The sequence below is a fragment of the Vicugna pacos genome, chromosome 17, assembly GCF_048564905.1.
Source record: "Vicugna pacos chromosome 17, VicPac4, whole genome shotgun sequence".
NCBI lineage: Eukaryota > Metazoa > Chordata > Mammalia > Artiodactyla > Camelidae > Vicugna > Vicugna pacos.
In genome coordinates this window covers 44,231,684-44,257,998 of record NC_133003.1, presented here as the reverse complement: position 1 = coordinate 44,257,998, position 26,315 = coordinate 44,231,684, and the positions used below count along the sequence as shown (strand labels likewise).

At 39.8% G+C, this 26,315-nt stretch overlaps 1 protein-coding gene across 4 annotated transcripts in view; it reads right to left on the bottom strand.

Annotated features, from left to right (window-relative positions):
- The window catches only part of CNTN4 (contactin 4), an 809,034-nt gene that overhangs the window by 150,764 nt on the left and 631,955 nt on the right, over window positions 1-26,315 (bottom strand). For all 4 annotated transcript variants that reach the window (XM_072941737.1, XM_072941736.1, XM_072941738.1 and 1 more), the window contains 2 exons: window positions 17,680-17,877; window positions 2,573-2,675 (listed from right to left, as the gene is read on the bottom strand). In XM_072941737.1, the coding sequence (XP_072797838.1) occupies window positions 2,573-2,675; window positions 17,680-17,877 (301 nt within the window). The remainder of the gene's footprint in view (window positions 1-2,572; window positions 2,676-17,679; window positions 17,878-26,315) is intronic.

The window sequence follows — 26,315 nt, the reverse complement described above, 5'->3', positions numbered from 1 at the left end:
TATATACTTGATGTTTTTCTTAAAAATCAATAACCTTTCTTAAACTTATATAAGGTAATCTATGTAATCTTCCATGCAATATGAATACTGAAATAAAAACAGACTTTTATTTGCTTGTTAAATTTTTTCTAGTGTATCTGCTTTTTCAAAATCATAAATACGAAAAATGCCCATGCTCAGATGCGGGGAATTAAAGATGCCTCCACCAAGATGAGGTCCAGGCCCTCTCTCCCCCTTGACCCTGGTGGGTTCCTGGGCTCCTCTGCTACTGAAATAAGGCAGAAGGGATGTGGTGTCAGTGTCAAGGCACTGGTAGCTTCCACTGTCTGCCTCTTGGAACACTCGCTATGGAAGCTTACCAACGTATATAGCAGTCTATTAAGAGGGTGGTTTTTTGGGGGAGGGTATAGCTCAGTGGTAGAGTGTGTGCTTAGCATGCAGAAGGTCCTGGGTTCAAACCCCAGTACTGCCACTAAGTGAATAAATAAATAAACCTACTTACCTCCCCCTCCTAAAAAGAGGGTGGTTTGGGGAAACTGTACTTAGAACAGTGAGATACGGAAAGAAGCAATCTGTGGGGTCTTTATATACTCTCAAGGCATCCATCATCCTACAGCTGTAACTTTAGAACACATCTTAAATTGCAAGGAGGGCATCCCCGAATCTGCAAATCAATGGTGTAGTGAGCTAACCACCGCTTTTAAGACTGCAGTTTCCTAGCAGGGGATACAATTATTTACTTATTTATTTTTCACAAAAACACACACAGAGAAGTAATTAGACTAAAGACTTGCTAATCTTCTCTGGAAAACCTGAGATGGTATTTAAAAAATTAAAGCCATCAACGCTACTATACTTGTTTCAGGAGAATTTACTTTCATTAGGCAGATGCTAACTCAAAACACAGAAAGGGCTCTATCAGGAGGACATTACGGGTGTCTTCACGTTTGATGCGACAGACACTTAATGCACGCCTTTACAAATAACTGTACTTAGACATAGTCTTTCTGCTCTTAAGTGGGCCATGATGATGTGTTTCAGCAGCTGGAAGTGCGTCCCCCAAACATTTCTGTGTAGACTGGAGGAGCCCAATTTGGGTCTTTTGTTTTCATTCTAGTGCCATTCAAGCAGCGTGAATAGACTTTAATTCATACCCCCTTTGAAGTGGGAACAACGTAAATTTTGCTGTCTTTCTCTACAGAAGATTTTTCAAGGTGCCACCTTGCAGAGTTCACCCAACACATGCCTAGTTAACCTACTTTCATCTTTCCTTTAAATTAAGTTTCCTGCTATATACGTATTTATACTATATATAAGATATATTTATATATATATGTAAAATAAAAAATGGGACCATCTTCTACTGTTTGGCAATCTGTTTTTATCCTCTTAGGAATAAAACGTGGGCATTTTATGTCTTACGTGTCGTTTCACAACCTGACATTTAACGTCAGTACAGTGTTCAGTCCTACAGCTCTGCCGTAATTTATTTAATGGGGTTAAGTTTTCAGGACGTAGAAAATGATCACTGTATTTTCCTACACCAAAGTAAAGACACTACTGTAGCTTGTACTGCCATGAGTTGAAAACATGAAAACCAAAAGAATCCTTCCTTTAGCGCTAAAAAACAAAACAAAACAAAAAAACCCCAGCTTTCTTCCATGTTGCTGTAAAACACAAAAATCAGATGAATAGAGATTACGTGCTGACGTAGGGGTTGAGCAAAAGTTGGTGCTGTTGCCTGGGCCAACACCTGGGCACAGAAAAGGGATGAGGAGGTAGCAGTGGGTTAGCCGCATAGATGGGTTTGGGCACAGAGATTTATATGCATCATTAAAAAGCACAGATGACCTAAAAATTCTTATTTCAGATGACAGTTTTTGTCACTGATGCCAAACCTTTTCTGCAGGGTTACTGGCAAAATCTTAACCTACCTGCTTTTCATTTTCCTTATGCCCTCTGAAAGACACACTAGGGGAGATTTAACTGGTTCCCAAATAGGTTTAACTAAGAATATTCCACAGACTGAATAATAAATTTGCAAATAATTCTCAGATGACTGTAAAATAAAGCTAAAAAAGATTATTTGAGACTATCAGGTCTTACAGAGCTACAGCCAAAGCAGAAGGAAACCAAAATCCAAAGCAGAAAGAAGAGCGTGGCAATTAAAAAAAAAAATACAAGAGAAGTTTGATGCCTGCTCTGTAAACTGGAGTCCACATTTCCCCAAAAAGTGAGCTTCCCTGCACCTCAATGAAGGTCATTACTTTCCTGTCACTCTGGGTTAGACGACGTGCACAGGCCAGGTCACAGCAAGAGAACAAAATACTTCTACAGAATCGCCCATTCTCCACTCCTTTGTGGTTACGTCCATCGTGGCAGCCCTATCGGCCTCCCCACCTCCGCCACCACACGTCCCCTCTCCAAGGTGAGAGGTGATGCTCACGCAGCATCACGAAGGGAGAGGCTTGGCTCACTCTTCAGTGACTTCGGCAACCATCACTGAGAACAGTGCGAAGAAAATTCTCTACCTGTCCCAGGAGGACAAGGAGGAAGAGAAACCAGGACTTACTTTCCTAACGCGAAGCACTCCAGCTTCACAGTTGTTCCTTTCGCGGTCGGGACCGTTTCCGGGAACTGCACTTCTATTTTTGGCTCATACTCGCCCATCACCCCTGTGGAGAAACAAAGGAGCTAAGTCTTGGAGATTCTTTTAAAAACATACGCAAGTGTTTTTCTGTTAACTAGGATGCTCCTCTACATCATTATGTGTGCAATTAATTCCTTCACGGAAAGCAGATCCTTTCTCTAACAGCCGTGAATTGTGGCTTCTCTCCCAGTTACTGCGAGAGGAGAATTTGTCTCACAGCACCACACCATCTGCCTGCGATTACATTCTCCATGTGCACAACTTTGCTTCTCAAGAACACTTCTTTAAAAAGTAGTTGTGGAAGAAAAAAAGGAAGGGGGATAAAATCCTAGCCACCAGCAATACCAAATAAACAATTTCTTTGGAAACATACTGCAGTAAAATTTAACATACATTAAAAAATATATGCATGCTTTATTGCGTCTATATAAAGAAACTTTCCGAGTAATCAATTTGTGGCCACAAATCACTGTATCTTTCATTTTTGAAGGCCAATCTGAACTAGTCATAAATTAGCCTACGCAAGGTAACACAAAATTCTTTTATTTTTATTATATTCTGAAACAGTGGCAAAAGAATAATGGGGAACAACTATAGAAAACAACCTTTAAGGTATACCCACCTTGCCAATGGCAGTAATGGCAAGCTTACCTTGAAGGGCACATTCTCCCAATTTCCCATATCCTGGAACATCACTGTATAGTTAGTTATAGCCAAGGTAACACAGCCTCAGAAATTAAGTCCATGCTTTATAACTAAATACTTATGAATTATTTCTTATCAATACATTCTTGACGCTGTCTACCACTACAGCTAGGTCAGTATAGTGTTTTAATATTCATTTCTACTCAATTTCTAGTCATTTTCCATGCCCTCTGACCCAGCTGGGCCAATAAAAAGTTTGAAATTATCTAGCTTACTAAAAAAAGTGATAGGATCCTCCATTTTGTCTCTTCTTCAGGCCTCCTACAGTTAGAGGAATAAGAGACTGAAGGATTCAAAGGAAAAGGTTAAAAAGCAAGGGACAGATGGGGATAGGTACAATGACCAAGAGAAACACTTCCACTCATTTGGCAGAGATGACCCTTTTTACCTGCAGTTTCATAGCTTGGGAAGCAACACGAGGATTTCCTCCATGTGTTAAGAAAAAAATCAACCCCAAGAGTCAGATGATGTAATAGTCTAGCTAAGTTGGCTGGGATGTATGTTGTCAAAAGTGCAAAGTTGTACACTATGATCCAGCAATCCCACTCTTGAGCATATATCTGGAGGGAACTCTAATTCGAAAAGATACATGTACCCCAATGTTCATAGTGGCACTATATACAAAAGCCAAGACATGGAAACAACCTAAATTCCATTGACAGATGACTGGATAAAGAAGTGGTAGTATATTTATACAATGGAATGCTACTGAGCCATAAAAAAGAACAAAATAATGCCATTTGCAGCAACAATGGATGTACCTGCAGATCATCGTTCTAAGTGAAGTAAGCCAGAAAGAGAAAGAAAAATACCATATGATATCACTTACATGTGGCATCTTAAAAAAAAGACACAAATGAACATATTTACAAAACAGATACAGACTCGCAGATGCAGAAAGGAAACTTGTGGTTTCCAGTGGGGGGAGGGATAGGAAGGGATAAATTGGGAGTTCGAGATTTGCAGATACCAACTACTATATAAAATAAACAACAAGTTTCTCCTGTATAGCACAGGGAACTATATTCAATACCTGGTAGTAACCTATAATGAAAAAGAATATGAGAATGAATATATGTATGTATATGCATGACTGAAATAGTATGCTGTACACCAGAAATTGACACAACATTGTAAGCTGACTATACTTCAGTTAAAAAAAAATGCAACCCCCTTCCCAAAAAGAAAGTACAAAGTTGAACATTGTTGTTTGTTTTTTCCTTTCAGAGACTAACAGGGTGGGTTGGATTTTGGAGGCATCTTTGAGATAATCTGGTTCAGCAATCCTAATCTTGTCATTCACGGATGCATACTTTTCTGCAGAGGACCCATGCCTAGCAACCTATTCTCAAAAGGACTTTAACCGCCCCAAAATTAAAACCACAGTTCCAGTCCATCCCTTCTTTTTACAAGCAAGTCTGCAGTCTCAAAGAGGTTAAACAGTTTGTCTTTAGTCTCACAACAGACTTGTGTTCAAGGTTGCAACTCTAGTCCCTGACTCCCCCTCCTCATATTTTACTCTGGCCTCTCACCACAGCAATGAATAACCCTCCAAAACTAAATTCAGATACACAAAATCCATATTTGACACCTTCATATTCAAAACCATTCCTCCCTTTTTGGCCAATCTCTGCATTCTCTTGCACCCAATTTGGGTTTTCCTCCCCCTGAGCATTTGCCACAAAGCTGGACCATAAAGAGGCAGTGCTTGCTAACGCCGGCATTCACACACAGCTGCTGAACTTGCTAACAAACCGCTTGTACCATTGACTCATCATCCCATAAATATCAGTAGTATGACTCCAAGCTTAGGAACAAGTTAACACCTTTCAGTGCTGTGTGTGGCTGTGCACTCCCAGAGCGGTGTTAATTAGAAAAACAACTGCCGTGAGAGAAAGGAAATCAAGACAGTCTCCATCACAGTGTATCATGTGTAGAAGGGAGATGAGATGATAAGGTTAAAATACAACGGGAAAGGGGGGTCGCAGCCGTGATCAGGCTCCCTCCCACCTCCTCGTCCTAGAAACCTTCCATATACACTGGGTTTCTGTCCTAGTAAGGCCCTGACTCAAAGTCCACTCCTCCAGCATCCTGAACCCCTTACCTCTCTTCCCCTCCTCTCTATCCTTTTAATGACCAGAAACTATCAAACCTCTTTTGCCTCAGTTCTCACTGTTTCCCATGACTTCTTTTAAAAAAACATGCAATGATTTTTAGTAAATTTACTGAGTTGCTAACCATCACCAGAACCATTTTGGAACATTTCCATCACCCAAATAAGACCCCTCATGCCCACTTACAGTTAATTCCCAGTCCCCGCCCCAGGCAACCACTAATCTGCTTTCTATCTCTAGAGATTTGCCCTTTCTGGACATTCCATATAAATGAAATCATACACTGTGCGATCTTTTGCATCCGGCTTCTTTCACTTGGCATAGTGCGATCACGGTTCCTCCATGCCGTGGTCTCTACTGGTAGTGTTTGTTCATTGCTGAATAGTATTCCACTGGATGGAGGACACCATTTTAGTCATCCATTCATTCACTGGCTCTAGGAGTGTCCCAGGAATGCTGTTAGAAAGAGACATAAACTAACTGGCTTAAAGCAAAATGAATTTATTCTCTCACAATTCTGAAGGCTAGAAGTCATAAACAAAGGTGTCGACAGGGCTGTGCTCTGAGACTTTGGACAGAATTGTTCCTTGCCTCCTCTTAGCTTCCAGTAGTGGCCATCTGTCTTGGTGTTCCTTGACTTGAGGCTGTGTCACTCCAATCTCTATCCATGTCATCACATGACTTTCTCTCCCCGTGTCTTCCACTGTCTTCTTATAAGGACATCGGTCTTATTGGATAAAAGATCCAACCCACTCCAATACGACCTGATCTGAACCTGTTCTTTCCAAATATGGCCATATTCTAAGGTCCGGAGTTGGGGTAGTTAGACTTCAACGTATTTTTGGGGGGCACACAATCCAACCCCCAGTGCCAGCTGATGGGCACGTAGGCTGCTTCCTCTTTGGGATATCATGAATCATGTTTCTGTGAACATTCGCACGCCAGCGCTTATGTGGATGTGTTTCCATTCTCTTTCATTCCCTATGACCTCTACGTGGATGACTCTTCTCTGGCTTCAGGTCTTGGCGCAAATGATGTCCCCTCTGAGAAGTGTTTTCTGATCATCTTGTCTAAAATGGGTTCCTGCTGTTATTTGGTATTAATATGTTCTTTCCTTTATGCTAATTACCACAATTCATAATTCTCCTGGGTAGATCATGTATTTATTCCGTCTTCCATCTAGATGGTAAAAACCCATGATGCCAAACAATACGTCTGTCTTTTTCATGCTACCTTTTATCTCTGTCTCTGAACTTAACAGGTGCTCAGTAAAAAAGTGCTGTAAAACATTTTACAAATAAGGCTCTGGGCACTCACGCGGCATCACTGTTTTCTATCATCTTTATAGCTGTTTGCAACCTTGCCATCTCCTCTGTTGTACCTTCTCTTCCTTGAGAAATGGAAGTACTTCTGCTTTCTTCTGTTCCTCACAAATCCTAGCTCGGTACTAGGCATACAGAAAAAATTTCCATAGGTAGGCATTTGTGAAAGGAAGGAAAAGATACAGAAATGTGGCCCTTTATACTGTGCCACATGACAACCATGAAATCAAACATGCACATCTTCCCAGGCATGAAGGTTGTGCTTTAAGTATCATCTTGGCTTTTTGTCTGAGTCCACTCACTTGAGATCAGGTTTCTCCTGAAATGAGCCGTGTGGGTTATTTACACGGTCATATGAAGTGACTTCTGGGTGGACACAGTGATCTACATTTATGGTCATAAGAACTGAGTAACAGTTATCAGTTATGATGCAGATAGACCTGTATTTATGGCAGTATTTACAGGACACAAAGATATGGATGAGAAATGGGATGGCATGGTTTTCACTGAAGTTTAAAGGATTTTTATTGTATAAAAAGGTTGTCCTAGGATTTCGGTCATTAAAAAAAACGAAGGAAGCCATTTTCTTCAAACACATTGTGAATATTTTTTGGAATGCCTGTGAACTGTTCTATGTAATTTGGTTACATCTGGCACAGGCTACATTTTTATTTGACGATCTCTTTGATTTTTAAACGATTTTAGCCTTTATTTTTCTACATTAAATTTTAAAAGCTGTTGCCTTTTTTATTTTTTAAGAAACGAAAGGCCCCGTAAAACAGGAGTGCATTTTTTCAAGTCATTCCTCTGACCACCTGCACACTTTTGAACTTAATTGGTCTACAGCTGCTCTGGTGATTTACAGAAATAATTAGGCAAAAAGAGTGAGGCCATTGATGGAGTTGTTCCAGAACCCTTTCTCCATCTTCAAACTATTTAGAAACGTGGGGAGATACAAAAGCCTAGGTGTGTCTACACAACCAAGGTAAAGCAGAAGTAAAGACTGCATCTCATAATAGTCAGGATCAACCAGGAAATATAGTCTCAGCGATATTCCCTTTCTCCTGTGCAATATATACTTTGCCCACAGGGAAAACTCTTGCTTTCAGTTCTAAATAGAAACACCTACATCTTGCATTTTAAATATAAGGTGAAAAAAGTCTTAATTCATTAAAATACACTGTCGAGGTTTCCTCCTCTTTGGAGTGACAGCGCCACCACAACAACGGTGCAAGTCCCATCACTTGAAATTTCAAATGTCAAAGCCTCCGGGAGTCAGGGGCTTAGTCATGTTTACACCCCAATGCATTCAACACCTATTCGCTTAACACCGACCACAGCCGCGCACTTTACCAAGCAATGCGGGCATGGCATGCAGTACCCAGACCTGATCGCTATCTTCATGACATTTGTAGTTTCCCCTCTTCAGTGCATCATATAGCAATGCAACGTGTGCAGGCAACAATTAATTGTTTATGGAATAGCCGGAAGCGTTTATTTCCCAAGGAAGACATGTTAGAAATTTATATTTATAACATATAGTTTAAACCAGTGTTGGCAAACTTTAAGTCACCTGGAGGGCTTGAGTTTCTGGTTTAGTAAGTTGAGATGGAGCCTGAGAATTTGTATTTCTAACAAGCTCCCAGGTGATGCTAACACTGCTGGTCCAGGGAATGATGCACTTTGAGAACTTCCCCGAAGTAACTGTGAGGTGTGAAGCCAAAGCTAGAAGTTGTATCTCACATTAACAGACATCAGAGTCACTGGAAGGCTACCAGTAATAGGGTCCCACCAGGGACAGCGCCAATCAAGAGCCTGGATTCTGTAGATGACTGTGGTAATGACGGTTCCCCTTTCAAAACCTGAAAAATTATTAAGGCCAATGCTGATGTCTGTAAGAGCTAGAATGCAACAAACTCATTGCCAAATTACAGAATATAAAAGAGAAATCTGCTACGCACCATGCTTGTTTAACTATCATTTGCAGAGCGCTGTCTTGGCAGGAGGCCAGCCTGCAGAGTTTTGTGCCATAAGGTTTTGCCAACACCTGCCTTAGCTGGAATCTGCACTTGCTAAATTAAACCACAGAAGGGACTGCAACCAACTTCCACAGAGTGGGATTTTTGACTGAAGAAAAAAATTGCAAAAATTGTCTTATGAACAAGTTCCCACATTGACTTTTCTTGAGGAATAATTCATATGATGTAGATTCCACTTATCTAAAAATATTTGGAAATATCCAGTTAGTCACATACATTTCTTTGGCTGAGTTCACCATTTTACCCTCTTAAAAAAAGGTTCATTTTGCCCTGAGTTGAAGGAGATGTGGGGTCTGGGGGGTTGTCCATTGGATCTCCTCCACCACTACCAACCCTCTAATCAGTGAATTCCCAAAGAGTTTGAGGCAACGACTGTCCAAACAAGGACCTCCCTGGGGCTGGGAAGGAGGACGAAGGAAACTGAAGGTTGTACATCACTTCCTCCACTTGGGGTTTTAATGTGACTGCAGAAACCTGTAGGAGGTGAAAAGAAACCCCAAACCTACATCTTTTTCCTTCCTTCTCAGTAGTTAAAGTGCAGAGATAACCTGAGCTATCCCAGAAGGCCCTCTCCCATAAAGGTAGAGTAACCATTTATCTGTGCTTGCCTGGAACACTCCTGGCTTCCGTGAAGTCCTGAGGTAATCGGCTAATAGTTTCCAGGTTGGGTAATTCATTACAAGATCATCATCTTTCAAGAAAAAGAAAACCAACTTTTGTCTTTTTTAGAGTAAGTACCTTTATGTTCGTCTAACTAAAAAGTTCTGTATATTGTATTGAACTAAACAATCTCTCCCTTTAATTTGTACATGTTGGTCCCAGTTCAAGTCTTTGGAGCCACAAAGAACAAACCTTGAGGGACAGTCGCCTGATATTTAAAGATATTATCATGTTGTCAGAGACTGGCAAAGTTATTTTCTGCAAAGAGACAGACAGCAAGGATTTTACTTAGGTTTTGGGACCATACAGTCTCTGATTCAACTCTGCCACTGTAGATGAAAAGCATACACAGACAATATGTAAACAATGGAGCATGGCTATGTTCCAATAAAACTTTATTTACAAAAATGGTGGCGAGCTGTTGTTGGCTCCCTAGCAGGCTAACCCCTGGCTTGGAGAAAATGGGGAAGATAGCATAGTTTGAGAGAGTCGAGAGAATGAACAAACTACAGAACTGACAAGATTTCAGCAAGCTTGCCAAATGCTGAATCACATAGAAGTCAAATAGAGAATGAGATTAAAATAAAACACCATTTACAATAGCAACAAAAATTACACAGACTCTGGGAATTAACCAAGAATATCCCACATTTTTATGGAGAAAAATGTTAAACTTTATTTAGAAAAGCAGGTTACCAGCAAGCTTGAGCTTTCAGGAGGGAGTTTGCCAACTCCTGGTTTAAACAGACACTGTATCCACTGCCTAGAATTCTTATCCTCTCTGTTAGATTGGCCAACTCTTTATGGAAGTTGGGGCTGATTCCCAAGCCTGGGCTAGGTTTCCTTACACACAAGCTGTGATTCCACTCACAATCTCAAGGACCTTCACTGCTCCTTGGTAGCTCTTAGCACAACTGAAGCTTAAATAAATCTGCTTTCATTCTTCATCCTCCCCAATTTGGATTCACTCCTGCCTCAGATTACAATTCAGCTCCTCAGCTAGACTACTACTTGTGAGGACACAGAAAGACTTTCGCATCCCTAGTGACAAATATAACAAGAGCCACTCAATGAACATGGGTTGATTAAATGTATAATCAAATGAATGCCCAAGACATCTCTATTCTAGTCTGGACACCTCTGCTGCCCTCTTTTATTTCAAAGCCCTCTGTCTGTAAATATGTTTTCTGAAACTCAATTCAATAATTCCAAGAAGAACGAAACTTTAGACCCTTCACTAATTTGGAGTTCTCTAAGACCGAAGGCCCCTGAGGGCTGAGATCACATCTTTTTATTTTATAGTGTACTACACACAATGGATACTTAACAGATGCTTCCTTACTGATTACCTAAATGACCATCCAAGACCTTTGGCCCCCCTGGACCTGAAATGGATCTGACTATGCTAGAGGTCTAAAGCTGACTGCCAAGTTCCTAAGCTTGTCAAGTCTTCAAAATATCCGGACCATTAAGACACTATTAAATCAGATTAGCTATGGCAGTTTAGCAAAACATCTCACATCCTTCAGTCATTTAGATGTTCTCTTCATAAAACATGTTGTACGCCCACAGATCCTCAAATGTGATGTTGTTAGGGAATTAAACATGATTGCTGGGACAAAATCACACAAAAGTTGTAATTAGAGGTGAGAGAAAAATAAAGCAATGTGTTTTGGTATAAACTATGGATCTTAAGAAACATAAAATTATGCTCAAGTCAAGGGCATTATCTCTGCCTGTTGCCAGGCAGAAGCTTCATCCTAGGTAGTCTAAAGGCTAAGTCATCAAAAAACAGTTGTAGATCAAGTTTACAGTAAAAAAGAGATCCCTTTCATGACTGGGTTTTTAATCTGATGGCAAGGTTAATTAAGTGGCCTCTAACTGAAACTGATCTGTTCAGGAAGACACATGGTGGTTAATGTTAACACTCACTTGAAGGATCTAACCCAGTTTGGGGCAATATTGGGAAAGTTTACTATGAACAGGTGGTAGTATCATAATGGAGAATACATTATACTGCATTGATAATCCAGAATATTCTAGAATATTCTACTTTTCCCTTTTACATTTTTTAGTGTTTGGAATGTTGAGAGGAATGTAGTATTCTGAACCACTAGGATATCTAATGGCCACAGAGGCAAAGGATCACAGAATGGTCCATTATGGCCTGAAAGACTGAATGCACCTAGTTTTGCACTAGGATTGGGTGGTAGTGCTAGGAAGACACCCGATCCAATGCATCTGTGTGTTGTGTTGTGTTTGATACTATGTGCTGTGTGCAAACTTTGAGGTTGGAGTGGAGTAAGGTACAGAGTTGTGACCGGAATCCTAGATGACAACTAGAAGGACCCTCCAATATAACTTATTGTAAATCACATATTTTTATAGCTAAGAAAACTGAGGACCAGGGAAACAGCATGATTTGTCTCACGTGACTTAGCGGTAGATCCGGGACTACTTCTCAGAATCCTATGATGTTTTTCCTTCTTGACTTTTAGTTCTGCCCTCCTTTTACTGCATCCCAGGTGACGCCACAGCAAATAGGATGAAGCTGGTTGGCACTGACCCGTAACACACTCTCAATCCTGTGTCGAGCACAGCTATCTGGTCCCACCTCAGGCTGCTCTGAAACTGCAGGATGCTAAGGTTCTCAGCTGGTCTCTTGTCCAGGAGCTTAAAACTTGACTTAAGGTGAGAAGATTAAGTGCTTTGATGCTGACCTTGTTCAATGCTTTCATAGCTAAACAAAGTTAAACTTGGGGAAATGGGTCAGGACTTAGAAAAATATGGTCAGTTATTTTGGTTATATTTGAGAATGTACATTTTTAATAATTTAAATTTATACTGAAGTATAATAAGCATTCAAAAAAGTGAAGTTCGCATTTTAACTTTCAAAGACAATATATCTAGTGTATATAAAACTATGTATATTTACACAAACGTATATCACATACATATACGCTTTTTAATGTATACAAATATGAGGATGGAGGAGGGAAAGAGAGAGAGAGAATTTGAAATTCTAAGGTGGAACAAATCCTTTGTTTCCTGTTTCCCTAGTAGCTCCTCTATTTAGAGTTCTAATTAGGGATAATATCCAAAACTATTTAACAACCAATGTCCAAAGCAAGGACCCATCAGATAGACACTGGCTGTCAAGTGTTCAACATCTGTCTTGGTTCTAATAAGCAAAATAAAGAACTGCCAAACGAATCCCCAGGCAGGCTCAAGGAAAACACAGAAAAAAGGCAAAGGCCATACGATAAATTTTCACGCTCGATTATGTACCTGTGAATACAAAGTACACAAACAGCTTCACACCATGGTCTCATTTTCCCAAGACGGTCCTATTTTCTGCGAATTCTCTTCTGCTTTAGCCATTTTAGAGCAAATCGGGGGTAACGGCTAAAGACAGAAAAAAAACAGCCATCACGATTATCACCTAAGTCTACGATTTCTCCCACAGTTGTGCTGTGCAGGTGGTCCGTTTCCTTTGTTTATGGAAATTTAGGTATAATTCTTTGTGATCTGTGTGGGAAGCACATAATGAAGCAAGTCCGTCATTATTAATAACTGGCAACTGGGGTAACACTGATCCATGGACTGCTTCAGTGCCCGTGGTGGAAATAATTATGATAGATTTTTCTCAGTTACATCGTTCTCTTTCACGGTACTCAGCAACAGGTGCACATTCCCCCATGATGAGTTACACCACAGTTTCAAGGCAAATGTTAAAATACCCAGGCAAATAAATATAAACTCTGATAGGAAATTCTCTCACTTTTGTCTCTCAGTTTTATAGTACTTCCCAGAGGCGAGCACTACAAATAAAAGACGCTTATTTAGGAGAATTCCCAATATAAAATTCTCAAATATCACAACGTAAGGATGTGAATCTAGAGGTCCAAAAAGCTTTTCTGAACCTCAGAGAAATAGCATGGTAAGTGGGGACCAAGCATTTGACCCCCTCGCCATCCTAACTTCTCTGGTCCTCAGTTCCCTTCTTTTCTTAAAGAATAAGATATAAAATTGGGTGATCTCTAAGTGCCTTCTAGTTCCAGTCATCTGTGGCTGTCCCTTTTACCAAACAGTTTTCTAAAACTTGAAAAAACAGAGAAGCAGAAAGGTTAAAAAATTAAGAACTGGACATTTTATCAATAAAAGTTAACCACGTTAAAGTGTAACACCGCCAGCATTTTGGAGAGCAGCATTCCAGCTTTCTCTGTCGTTGCCCACATACATTTTACAAAACAAGGAGAAGACTATCCATCCACTTGGTGATCTGGTTTTTTAAAACGTAACTTGTTGAGCATATCTTAGGTGGGGAAGGTACTGATGTCGCACTTCTATTTCGTCCCTGTTGAAGGTATTTTACGTACAATTTAACACACAGAGTAAGCCTCTGAGGTAGGCACTGTTATCCTCACTTGGCTGCTGAGAACACAGCACCACGAGGTTACATGATGTCCAAGTCACACAGCTAATAAGCGGTGGGGCCGGATTCCACCCAGGGAAGTTGGCTTGCCTCCGCACCACCCTGCCCTATGTTTCAGTCGTGACTTGAGATGCAGGAAGAACTGAGCCTTGTGAAGAGCTGGGGAAAAGGAAACAGCAAGTACCAGGCTCTCGCAGAACCGCAGTGTGTCGGGGGAAAGAGCTAAAGAGGACCAGCAGGGCCAACACGGGACATACCACACTCAGGACCTGAGCCAACGTCCACTATTTACATTTGGTGACTCCCTGTAACCTTTGTGGCTGGAAATAATCATAATCCACAACAGCTTAGCTGCAATGTCCAAGAAATTATCTGACCACTGAGGACATCAGTTCTGTAAGCTACATCTGCACTTAGTGAGGGAAGTGATCAGTTGTGGCAATTTGTTCAGCTCACGCAACGAGCACCACCGTCCTGACTATTCACACTTTGGAGCCAGAAGGAGGATATGAAATTCTGAGTGAGATTCAATGATCAAAATGACTGTACAAACTCTATATACACCTTGCACTTATTGGTCTAATACACAGTCGCTAAATATCAGATCATGTGGAGTAATTCCATTGATTTTACTCTTACAGCACAGACTTTAACAAGAATATCATCTTTATTTTGCAAGCTCTTCTTAATTTATATTTCCCCTTTCCTCTTACCTCCAGACGAGAGCTAATTACATAATCTATTGTGTGTTTAGGAATACAGTTTCGAGGACCCATTTTATGTACTCCAGCCTAAATGGGAAAGACACATTATGAATTTCCACGCAATGCTCATGGAAATTAGGAATGAATGAGCATTAATGGCTGAAGAATGAGATCCTCAGTCTGCTAATTTTGTGATAAAATATTCTAATAAAAACATTTGTCATCTCTATGAAGATACACTAGACAAGCTGAGATGAATCTAAAAGCCAAGCAGAAGGCAGAGTTGTTGCCAACTTGAGGTGCGCAGGATGACTCTGGAGTTTTTGTGTTCCTGAATTTCTGTTCCTTCTTTCTGAAGCAGCAACTCTGTGTGATGTTTCTCCAGGGCTGTGTCTTAGTGCATCCAAGTGAATATTTGATTATATTTGCTCCTTGATATACCAAAACGGATAACACCCCTGAACAGACATTTTGACTAAGTGTATTATGGGCAGAGGCCAGGGAGGCGGCATTCTTAAATAATTCTGTACAAAATGCCACTGGAACACGTCTCTTGAAAGAGCTTCTTCACCCTGAGGTCTGGAGAGATAGCCCTGGAAGCTTTTGATAAAATTAATCCCTTGCTTACCTTTCTCTTCAAACTGATAAGATTTTTCAGTTTTATTTAATAAAACACAGCTTAATGCAACATATTCATTTAACGTTTGCCAAGTGGCAGGCACTGTGCTGGGTCTTTGCACAAAGCCATTTGAAAACTGTGATCTGTATGTCAGCGTCCGTGGGGTGGGGAAAGGCCAGCTGACAGATAAATGTCAATACACCTGATGAATATTACGATAGAAAGATGGACCAGGACGCACAGAACAAACAAGTGTTTCTGTTGCCAAGGGAGAATTCATGCTTTTGGCTTTGTAAATAATGACTAAAATAATATTCTGAATTTCCCCCTTATAAACCTGCTAGGTAAAATCATCTCAGTAAACGGCCTATCTTACACATCCTGCTGCTGTGCCAGAAATGATGTGTCATCCTTGAATGTCTCTTCCATCACCTCCCACATTCAATGCATCAGCAAGTTCTGGCAGCTCTACCTGCAAACTCTATCCTGAATTCATCCTCTTCTGTCCTCTCCACTGCATCCAAGAGCTCAAGCTGCCCTCATTTACCAACTGAATTACTGTAACAGTCTTTTTCTTGATTGACGTGTAGTTGATTTACACTGTTGTGTGAGTTTCAGGTGTACAGCATAGTGATTCTTATACATACATGTATCTATATTCTTTTTCATTATAGGTTACTACAAGCTACTGAATATAGTTCCCTGGGCTCTACAGTAGGGTTTTGTTGTTTATCTATTTTATATATAGTAGTTTGTATCTGCTAATCCCAAACTCCTAATTTATCCCTGCACACCTACTCACCACTCTTTTCTCTTTGGAAACCATAAGCTTGTTTTCTATGTCTGTGAGTCTGCTTCTGTTTTGTAAATGATTATTCGCGTCATTTTTTTGGTTGGACTTCTACTTCTGAACCTCTCACTTTTTAAAAAATCCATTCTCCACACAGTAGCTAAGCAATCGGTTCGAAAACATACATAATTCTTTTACATCAGATCCCCTCATGGCTTCTCACTGCACTTGAAATAAAATCCAGTCTCTGACCTCAACTCAAACCACCCTCTACCCTGGTCACTAGGCTCCAATAAGGCTCACATTCTCTTTGCTCCCTAAATATGCCAAGTGACTTTTTTTTGTAGGCCTCAGGGCCTTTGCATATGACATTAACTCAGCCTGGAATGCTCCTCCCCCTGATCTTCACAGGACACATATCTTATCATTCCTATGTCAGCTCACGTCACTTCCTCAGAAAGGCTTTCCATGACACCGTTGTCTAAAGTAGACAGTCAGTCTACCCCATAGAGGCTCTGTTTCATCATACTGGTTTATTGACTACTATCTAAAATAATTGGATTTGGGGTTTTGTTTCTGTTTCTTTGTTTTAACCCGTGTCCTTTGGTGAATGTACGTGTAGTGAGATAGGGGTCGTATTATTTTTGTTCACTGGCACCTGGAGTAGTGACTGTCACATAACAAATGTTAAATAAATATATGTTAAATGTATGAATAAATGAGTGAATGATTGAAATCTACATTATTTACTCAAACATCCCACGGTTTGGTCTACGCTGCAAGGATGCTCAGACCTCCGCAGAGTTGGTTTGAGAAGGCAACTGATTCAGCATAGTTGTGGGGAGGGGGTCAGACAGAGATGACTTCCTGGAGAAAGTGATACATTTGAAGAAGCTGGAAGGACTGAGATGAGTCAGTCAAGGGATCAAGGGAAGGAAGAGCATTTTAGGAAGAGGAAACAGAATACATATGAAGACTCACAGTAGGTCTACAAACACTCATGGTGGGAAAAGGCATGGTGCTATTAGAATTTGGCATACAAATCAGTGAGACTGTCCTTAAAGGCACATGATGAATTACCCCACATTGTCATGTCATCCATCTAAGTATTTAAGGTCAAATTCCCATATTGTCTTGAAATAATCTCTTAAAAGTATGGGAAATGAACACTTCTATCCCAAATAAACCTTGATATTTCTGCATTTCACTGTGCTTGGAACTATGTCTTCAGTATCATACATCCAGAAGTTACTTGGATAATTTAAAACTTCTTTCTGGACACTGAATATTAAATTACACAGAACTGATTAATGAGCTGATTGTTCAGCCTTCTATGTCATTGTGCTTGTGTACACAATTTAAGTGAAAAGAAGTAAGAAATAGATTCCTTTGTTACATACAGTCACCTAAATCCACATTCCATTCCTGTTGAGATTAGCAATTAGATTTCTAATTAGTCTTCCAAAATGGATTCATGGATTTATTTCTCACACAAAGGTAGAAAATATAGGTACCAAATGTAGAAAGCATTATACTTCTTGAAATTAGAAGGTCAGGCTGGGTGTGCCAATAACATTAAAACTTTCCAAACAACCTGTGATCGCAAAAAGCAGAATTAGGAAAATCCCTTAGAAAACTCACCATCATTTCTCAGTATCAGCGGTGTGGGTGGCCCCAGGACCTTCTGGTTTGTCACCGTATTTGTAACCACACAGGTATAATTTCCAACGTCTGATTTTTCTACTTTGGCAATATACAGATTCCCAGTCTCTTGAGATACGAAGCGGCGATTATCCTGATAGGAAGGGTATTCGTTGAAAATCCAGGCATAGCTCAGCTCTGAAAGCAAAAGGAATCATCATGACAAATGTGTCTTTTGGCACTGGAACTCTACGGTATTCCTGAAATGGTCAAGTTAAAAATTCATATGGCTATCCAGTGATCTTTTTTTAGGCGAATAAATATCAATAGGAAGTAATCACAGTCCCCTGAAGCATTTTATCAGTCTTCCATCAGTCAATAAGATTTTCTGCAGAACTAGAAGGTATGCTGATAGCTGATTAAGAGATGCCCGATCTCTTTAACTCAAGGGAATAAGCTTTTATAGTTTTGCTAAGCACACACCAAGCACCATGCAATACTTACAGAGCTGACACTCAAGTTACGGACCCAGTGAGTCTACAGTCTTGATATACTAAGGCTGGAAGCCCCTCTGGAAACTATTCAGATCATTTCTTTCATTTTATAGATAATAATCAAAATAGTGCATCAGAGTGCCACACAGTTGCATGGTACTTTGTGGTTTCTAATACATTTTATAAAGTTTTCATTAACCAAGAAACTTTGGCACAGAGGAACACAGTAGCTAATCTAAACTCAGCCCTAGTTAGAGATGGAATAATTCCTGGGTCTCAATCCAGTCTTCTCCCAATGCCTCTTACTATTGATGCAAGTTCTTACTCTCTTCTCACTTGTGAGGTTGAACCCTTTTCCCATTATTTTAGCAAGATGGTGGTTTAATAGTATAGCAAATACTCCCTAAACATATAATGACTGATGGGTTGGCTGGTACCATAAACATAAATCTGTATTTAAGAAAAATTAGCTGAAAAAATTATTGCATCTGTAAGGGAGTGAATATAAAGCAGTGACCAAAAAGCAACCTTTTGGCAAATACTTACTGATCCCAGAATGCCAGTGGGGTAAGTGTAACAGGCAGTCATACCTGCATATGTTCCTTTGAAAGTTCGAATTTTTCTTAAGAATTAGGTGGATGTTTTGTGAATGAGCACGTTAGCCCAAGCGGTTTCAGTTCCAGAAAAGAAGCCCAAATGAGAACAAGTTTAAATTATTTGCCGGAGTGAACAATCGTGCTCCAAGGAAATCAAACTTCTTTTGCTCCAGGCATTCCATGATTTCTCTCTTTAAAGTGTGATCTCCAGATTTGTACAAAGCTGGAGAAGTGATACACTAGCCACTGGCACTGATTAGCCAACATGCCCTGTTTTATCTTCAAAAGTTATTCTGGTAGGGGAGGGGAAGCAACCACATTCAAAGGGAGCCTGGGGTTTCAGAACTAGGTGGCTGTGTCCTTGCACGCTGCTCTTTAATATGATCCTGGGCTAAATTCTAAACACATGGAGTGTCCTTGAAAAATGGCAGAAAGGTCACTTCAGCTTTGTACAGAGAATACTAATTACTGAAAAAGGCATTTTGTTGTTGAATACATCACTGAGTCCTCAGTTGTAATTGACCTCAATAACTGAGTGTGCGACAGGAAACATTCTGCCTTAATAATCTACTGTTTATACACAAAGGAAGGGTCATGCAGACTGCTTTCCCTTTGTCACTAGATTATAACATTTCCACATGCATTATTTTAGGGAGATATAATTATGTTTATATGAGAATAGCTAATTATTTTATTTACGCACGTGCATGTAATTATAAGTAACCCCATGCTGATGTCAAGAGGATACTCAGTGTCAATAAGAGCTTCCCAGCAAGCTGTTTACTCCCTCAAGAAACTAAAATCCGGTGGAGGAAAGACCCCTATAACAGGTCATGAAGAAGTACAACCTGATACAGCCGTTTTCCCATAAAAACGGGATTTAACAAACAGCCTAGCACAATGTATTCCTCTCTCAACTTGGTATGTGAGTTTCAGGGACGCCAGATAATCTCTGAGTGTCTCCGTGGTCTCATATGAATAATGAGGAGAGCACTGCCTATCCCCTAGTTAGCTATAAGAGAGTTTTAAGAATAAATTAACACATCCAAAGTCACATGGTGAAAGTTAGAAAGTAATTTACCACCACAATATTAATCAACCCACATCTCTCCAAGGAGAGTTCTAATCTAATACATAGAACTGTGTATATACATACATATACTTTTTCCTTCCTGAAGACATTTCTCAAAACTGTTGCTAGTGGCTTGTGTTCCAAGGCTTTCTCAATTTTGTAGAAGGCTACTTTAGTAAATAGAAAGTTGTATGGACCATCGATGTCAGAGAAAAAGACCCACTTTGTTATTTTTCTAGTTGGAGTTAAAAGAAAAAAAGACCAGAAGACCACCTGTATTCCACAAAAAAGCCCGTTTCAACACTCTCACTTTCAACTTCTTAATCCATCAAATGCAGATAATAATAAATGTGATTTAAGTATTTGGTGAGGATGAAGTTATGTGAGAGCATTGAGTCATAAGCACATGTGAATCATTCAAACTTACTCATTTTTAAAGTAAAAATACAAGTAAAACTCAATGAACATGCGTTTGATCTATTTAAAGGTAAGTTATTTTGGTTTCACTGCTTTTGTGACTTAGTGCTTTAGTAGGAGATGCAAACAGCCTTCAACATATTCTCCATATTCCTAAATTGTGGTCCTTGGAGTATTAATTTCCTGTTAATAGAAGCCCTCTACCTGCAATCTATGCCAAATTTAAAAAGGTTACATGACCAAATGACTTTGAGAAGCACTGGATTAAATACAGTTTAACAGATTTTAAAGTTTCTTCTTTCAGGACTTGCAAGATATTTTTTTTTAACATGTCAATGTTTGTCAAATACCTTAGAGAGTATTTAAATCATACAAACTTATTTGATGTAGAACCGCCTCCCATCCCTGCTACACACACACTGTTTTTCTAAAACATCTACTAATAGGTCACAAAACCTAGGTTGGGAAACCCTGAACTAATGCAACCATTTCAATTCAAGAAACAGTAAGTATAATATAAAGACTATTAACTGTGTTCCTTCAGTTTGGGGGAAATTCATTAAGTAACATCAAACAACAGCAAACAACAAAATGCTGAATTAAAGTTGTAATAAGTTTCCCGAATTGTAATAGTAATATGACACTATAATGATTTCCATTGCTGCAGATAAAGAAACAAACCATAGTTGCAAAGAAGAGTCTCAGACGGATTGTGCTAAGGATTGTAACATCAGTTCAACACGTGGCTTTCGTAAAATAGCCCTGAGCTCTGAAGCGTGAAGGTCAGCTAAAGAGTCTTGGCTTGTCCATCAGTAAGATCACACTGAGCTAAAAGCTGAGCCTCTTGAAGGGGGAAAATTCTCTAAAAATGATATTATTTTTCTTCACAGCAAATAGCACTATGTACAATACTAAATTTTTACTTGTCTATGGCAATAAGGAAAGAGCAGGAGGAACATAATGCAAGAATAATGCAGACATCAAAGCAGGAAAACTGTGTAGTTAAAGCTGAAAATTACCCAACAGATCACTTGTCTTGTTTCTCCATTTTAAAGATATCAAAAAGGAAGAAAGCTGACGGCATCATACGCACTAATTTCAAACTATACTACAAAGCTGCAGTACTTAAAAGAGCATGGTACTGGCATAGACACAGACATATTAATAGACAGAATAGACAGCCCAGATGTGAACCTACACGTATATGGTTAGTTAACTTACCAAGAAGGAGCCAGCAACATACAATAAGGGAAGAATAATAATTCAGTAAATGATGTTGGGTAAACTGGACAGCCACAGGCAGAAGAATGAAACTGGACCACTATCTTGCACCATATACAAAAGTTAGCTCAGAATGGACCAATGATTTGAATGTAAGACCTGAAAGCATAAAACTCCTAGAAGGAAAAATAGGCAGTAGGCTCTCTGACATGGGTCTTGGAGATGAGTTTTTGAATCTGAGACCAAAAGCAAAAGCAAAAATAAGCAAGTGGGACTATATCAAACTAAAAAAAACTTCTGCACAGTGAATGAAACCATCATTAAAATAAAAAGGCAAGCTACTGAGTGGAGAAAATAGTTGCTAATCATATATCTGATAAGGTGTTATATATATATATATATATATATATATGATTTTTCAGATATATGATTTAATCATATATATGATTAAAAATTAGGCAGAAGATCTGAACAGACATTTTTCCAAACAAGACATACACATGGTCAACAGGCACAGGAAAAGATGCTCAGCATCATTAATCATCAGGAAGGTGCAAATCAAAACCACAATGAGATATTATTTCACATCTGTTAGAATGGCTATTATTAAGAAGACAACAAACAACCAGCATTGGTGAGGCTGTGGAGAAAAGGGGACCCTTGTGCACGGCTGGTAGAAATGTTAATCAGTGTAGCCACTATGGAAAACATTGTGGAGGTTCTTCAGTAAATTAAAAATAGAACTTCTATATGATCCAGCCATTCCATTTCTGGGTATTTACCTGAAAAAAACTAAAACACTAACACAAAAAGATAACTGTATCCTCATGTTCATTACAGAATTATTTACAATAGCTATGATCAGAAACAAACTAAGTGTTCATCGGTGGGTGAATGGATAAACAAATCATATATAAATATAAATATATACACATACACACACAATATTCTTTAGCCATAAAAAAAGAATTAAATCTTGCCATTTGGGACAACATGGATGGACCTCAGGGTATCATGTTAAGTGAAATAAGCCAGACAAAGGAAGGCAAATATCATATGATCTCACTTACATGCAGAGTCTAAAAAACCAACCAACCAACCAAGCTTATAGATATAAAGAAAAGATCAGTTGCTGCCAGAGGTGGGAGGTGAGGGAGTGGGAGAAATGGGTGAAGGGCATTAAAAACGTAAAATATATATACACATATATATATGTATAATTAATGTTTAAAAACCTTAAAACTCCCCAGTGATTCCATTATCTCAACAGAATGATAGCTATTGCTTGGTGTATCTTCTCAGTTCTAGCCTATATACCTATAGGCTTTTCATGATGTTAACCATAGCATAAATGCCATTAAAAAAAAGCAATAACCAAACAAAAATAGGACAAGTCTGATGCCCAGAAAAGGTAAGACCAGAGAATGAAAAAGTGGTGCGGCAGACTATATCTCAGTCCTCTAGCAACACTCCCACTGCAGTACTTCCTCCCGGAAGCAGTAAGAGCTCTTAAAGTTTGAAAGTGAAGAGCTGGCACTGTCTATTCCTCACCAGATGATGCAGTTTCCCCCAAGAACCAAAGTCTATTTTTATCAAAGCAAAACATTAATTCATTGGGTTATATGAAATGCTACCCACACTCCAAAGAAAAAAAGCCAAGTAAATAAAACGAAATAAATTCTCATGTGCTGCAAAAAATGTATCCCACTCAGTTTGATTTCCTTAAGGGACTTCCATGCAATATTTATACTTATTCAAACTTGATAGATTTCGTTTGATAAGTTTTCACACACTAATTGTTCTGGAAGTGACAGACAGTTCCTGTCCCGTTGGCAATTTGTATCAACTCAGTAAATAGATACTTGGAATGCAATATTCAATAGATGGTGAGCTTTCTGATGCTCAACTGAAAAGTACTGAGACTCGTTAGAATGTGATACCCATTACAGCAGGACCTAGTGATGGTTTTCTGACTTGCATCCACATCTATAGAAAACTATGAAACATCCTTCACTTAATTGGCTCCTTTGTCCATATTATTGGGCCAACAGCAAAGGCTGTCTAGTTATTATTTTTAATAGAAGGCATCAGTCAAGCACTTTTCAAATTCAGGTACTCATTGAGCAACTTCACCTTCTGATCTGGCTTCTCAGAGTGGATGCTTTTGGCTTGTTTTTAATGCTGATTTCTTTTTGGAGTCATATTATGCTTCATGACATTCTGAGGCATAGCCCAAGGGGTAGGTAGCAAAGATGTCAGTTTTCAAAGATACCTTCCCTAATCCTCGAAGTTTTAAATCTGGAAGGGACCTTCATCCAACGCCTACCATGCCTGGATCAGTGTCACACATTTGGTAAGTGGGCAGAAATGGGATTATGGGGTGGTCTCAATATTCAGAAGAGCTGGTTCTGTTAGAAAGCCATATGTTCCCCTCAGAATTTAATTTAGAGCTAGAAGAGATCAGTTTTCCTCACCTGTAAATTGAAAGAGTAGAATTAGATGATCTCTAAGTCTCTCGCAGCATTAAAATCCCATGGGTCTATATGTATGCCATCAAATCCAACATCCTATTTTGACAAGTGAGGAAAGTGAGATCCGAAGAGACCCAGTGACTTGCTAAGACTCACACAGGTAGTTCACTGACAAGGCCAAGAACTAGCGCTTTTAGACACACCCACAAAATGCAGACACACTTATCTGAGTAAAGCTATGTTGTATCGAAGAAAAAATATATAACAGAATTAAGTCTGTTATAACCTGGATTCCAGTCCTTGCATTGCAACCAGTTTGGACTTTGACAGATTGTTTCAACAGCATGAGAGCCTCCTTATCTTTAGATAGTGTTATCCACACCTATCCTCCTTTTTGCGCAGTGTTGTGAGATTGAATTTAAACTGAGATATGATTCTAAGTAAGTAGATATGAACATATATTTTAAGTGATTCTACAAATGAAATGGTTATGTGAATGCAGTCATTGGTTGACTTGTTGGCCAAAATTATGCACCATAAGTAGTTGTGTGAGGGTCTAGGAGAAGAGTGTGTTAGTGCATGAAAGATCTGTGAGACAGCCCAAGACGGGTGACTGACAGACTTCTGACCCCTGACAGCTGCAGCCTCTGGATGACACCTCTAACACTAAGACACTAAATGATCAATATCAAGTCTCTTTCAACTGTCATCCAGTGAACAGCACTTAGAGAAACAGGAGCAGAGGGAAGGGGCTGCGAGGAGCTGAAATTGAAGTTCTAGAACAAGACAAATATTTTACCTCTGTGAATTAGAAGCTGGACTGATGGACAGTTAACACCTCTAGTGATGGTCACAGGCCTGGACAACTGAATTGCTGAAGTCATGGCTGTGGCTGAAAGGACCCCCATTATAGATGCTCTGTGGTCCAGAGAACCTTGGTTTGGCCGGGTGCCCATCATCAAATAGGACTTCCTGGGGTTCAGATACTGTTTGCCATCATTCAGTAGTGCTAAGCAGGGCAGGGATGGCGTGTATGCATCACTTGGACCAGCAGTTGTCACCCCTTCTCCCATGGCAGGCAGGGATAACTGACTGTGTCAGGCACAGAGTCACAGCCCTCGGCACTGGGCTTCAGGCCATTACCTCCAATCAATTCGTGTTGGCACATAAAGTCAAACCTCTTTACCATCTTTGAAAAGTGATTTGGGGGAAATGAAATGGTGACCATGCGAGGGAAGGATTAGATAAGGCCTAGTGGTAAAGCTCATCCAAACTGGCGGCAAGCATTTCTAAAAATAAGCCTCCTGACTGCTCGCTGTTTTCCATGATTTTTAGTGCATGCTCTTTATTCACTCAGACGTGGCAGTGGAAGGGTGGGAAGTAGGATGGAAAAGAGGATTTTCTAAGCGGGGATACAGCCTTTGAATACTACCCTTGTGTACAGCTTACAAGTTCCCCCCAACCCCGCCTTTATGGGCTACTTCTTGTTTTCTTGCCACTGTTTTACTGGGAAATTGGACAATTTTTCTGAGGTATAAATTTTCTTTAAACATTTGTAGGTGGAAGTTAAAGATTTCGACTTGAAGGCAATTTAACCCATTGTTTTGACAAGAAGTTAAAAATGAGTATATGATGGAAGAGATATGAAAATCATAGAAACTTAAAGGAAAACAAAAAGCTTGAACAAAATCTTGTACTTTGCAGCTGACTGACTGCCTTAGGACGTGCTCCCCGATTCCCAGTGGTAGATGTTGACCCTCCTTTGTTCTCAGAAATGGATCAGTAAAAAGTTTGAGAATCACTGCCTAGGTCTGGAATCAGCAAGCTTTCACACTCCAAGGGAAGCAGCCTATATTTTTTCAACAGAAAAGCATCCTTTTTGTTACCATATTCAGACTCTTGAGTAGAGGCTGCAAAGTGATGGAATGGACACAGACATGAAACGGGTTTAGCCTGCACAAGCATGTGTGTTTTTTATGTCACCCCCCCTGCTTTAAGAGCACTGAAAATCAAGTAGATATCTAGATATTGGGGCTTTCTGGAAACTCACGGTTCTCAAATATCAGTCCTCTAGAGGAATCAGGGTGGCGCAGACCAGTGTCCACTACTCTAGTGGTTCCCTGGCTTGAGTGAGCTTCAGAATCACCAGAAGGGCTTGTTATCACACAAAATGCTGTGTAATCCCCTCCTCCTACCAGAGTTTCTGATTCAGGAGGTTGGTATGGGGACCAAGAATTTGCACTTCTAACAAGCTCCCAGATAATGCTGACGCTGCAGGTCAGGAGACCATACTTGGAGAAACATTCCTTTAAACGATTCGATTACGTTACTTTCTCATCCCACCAGGGAAATAATCGGCAGAGCT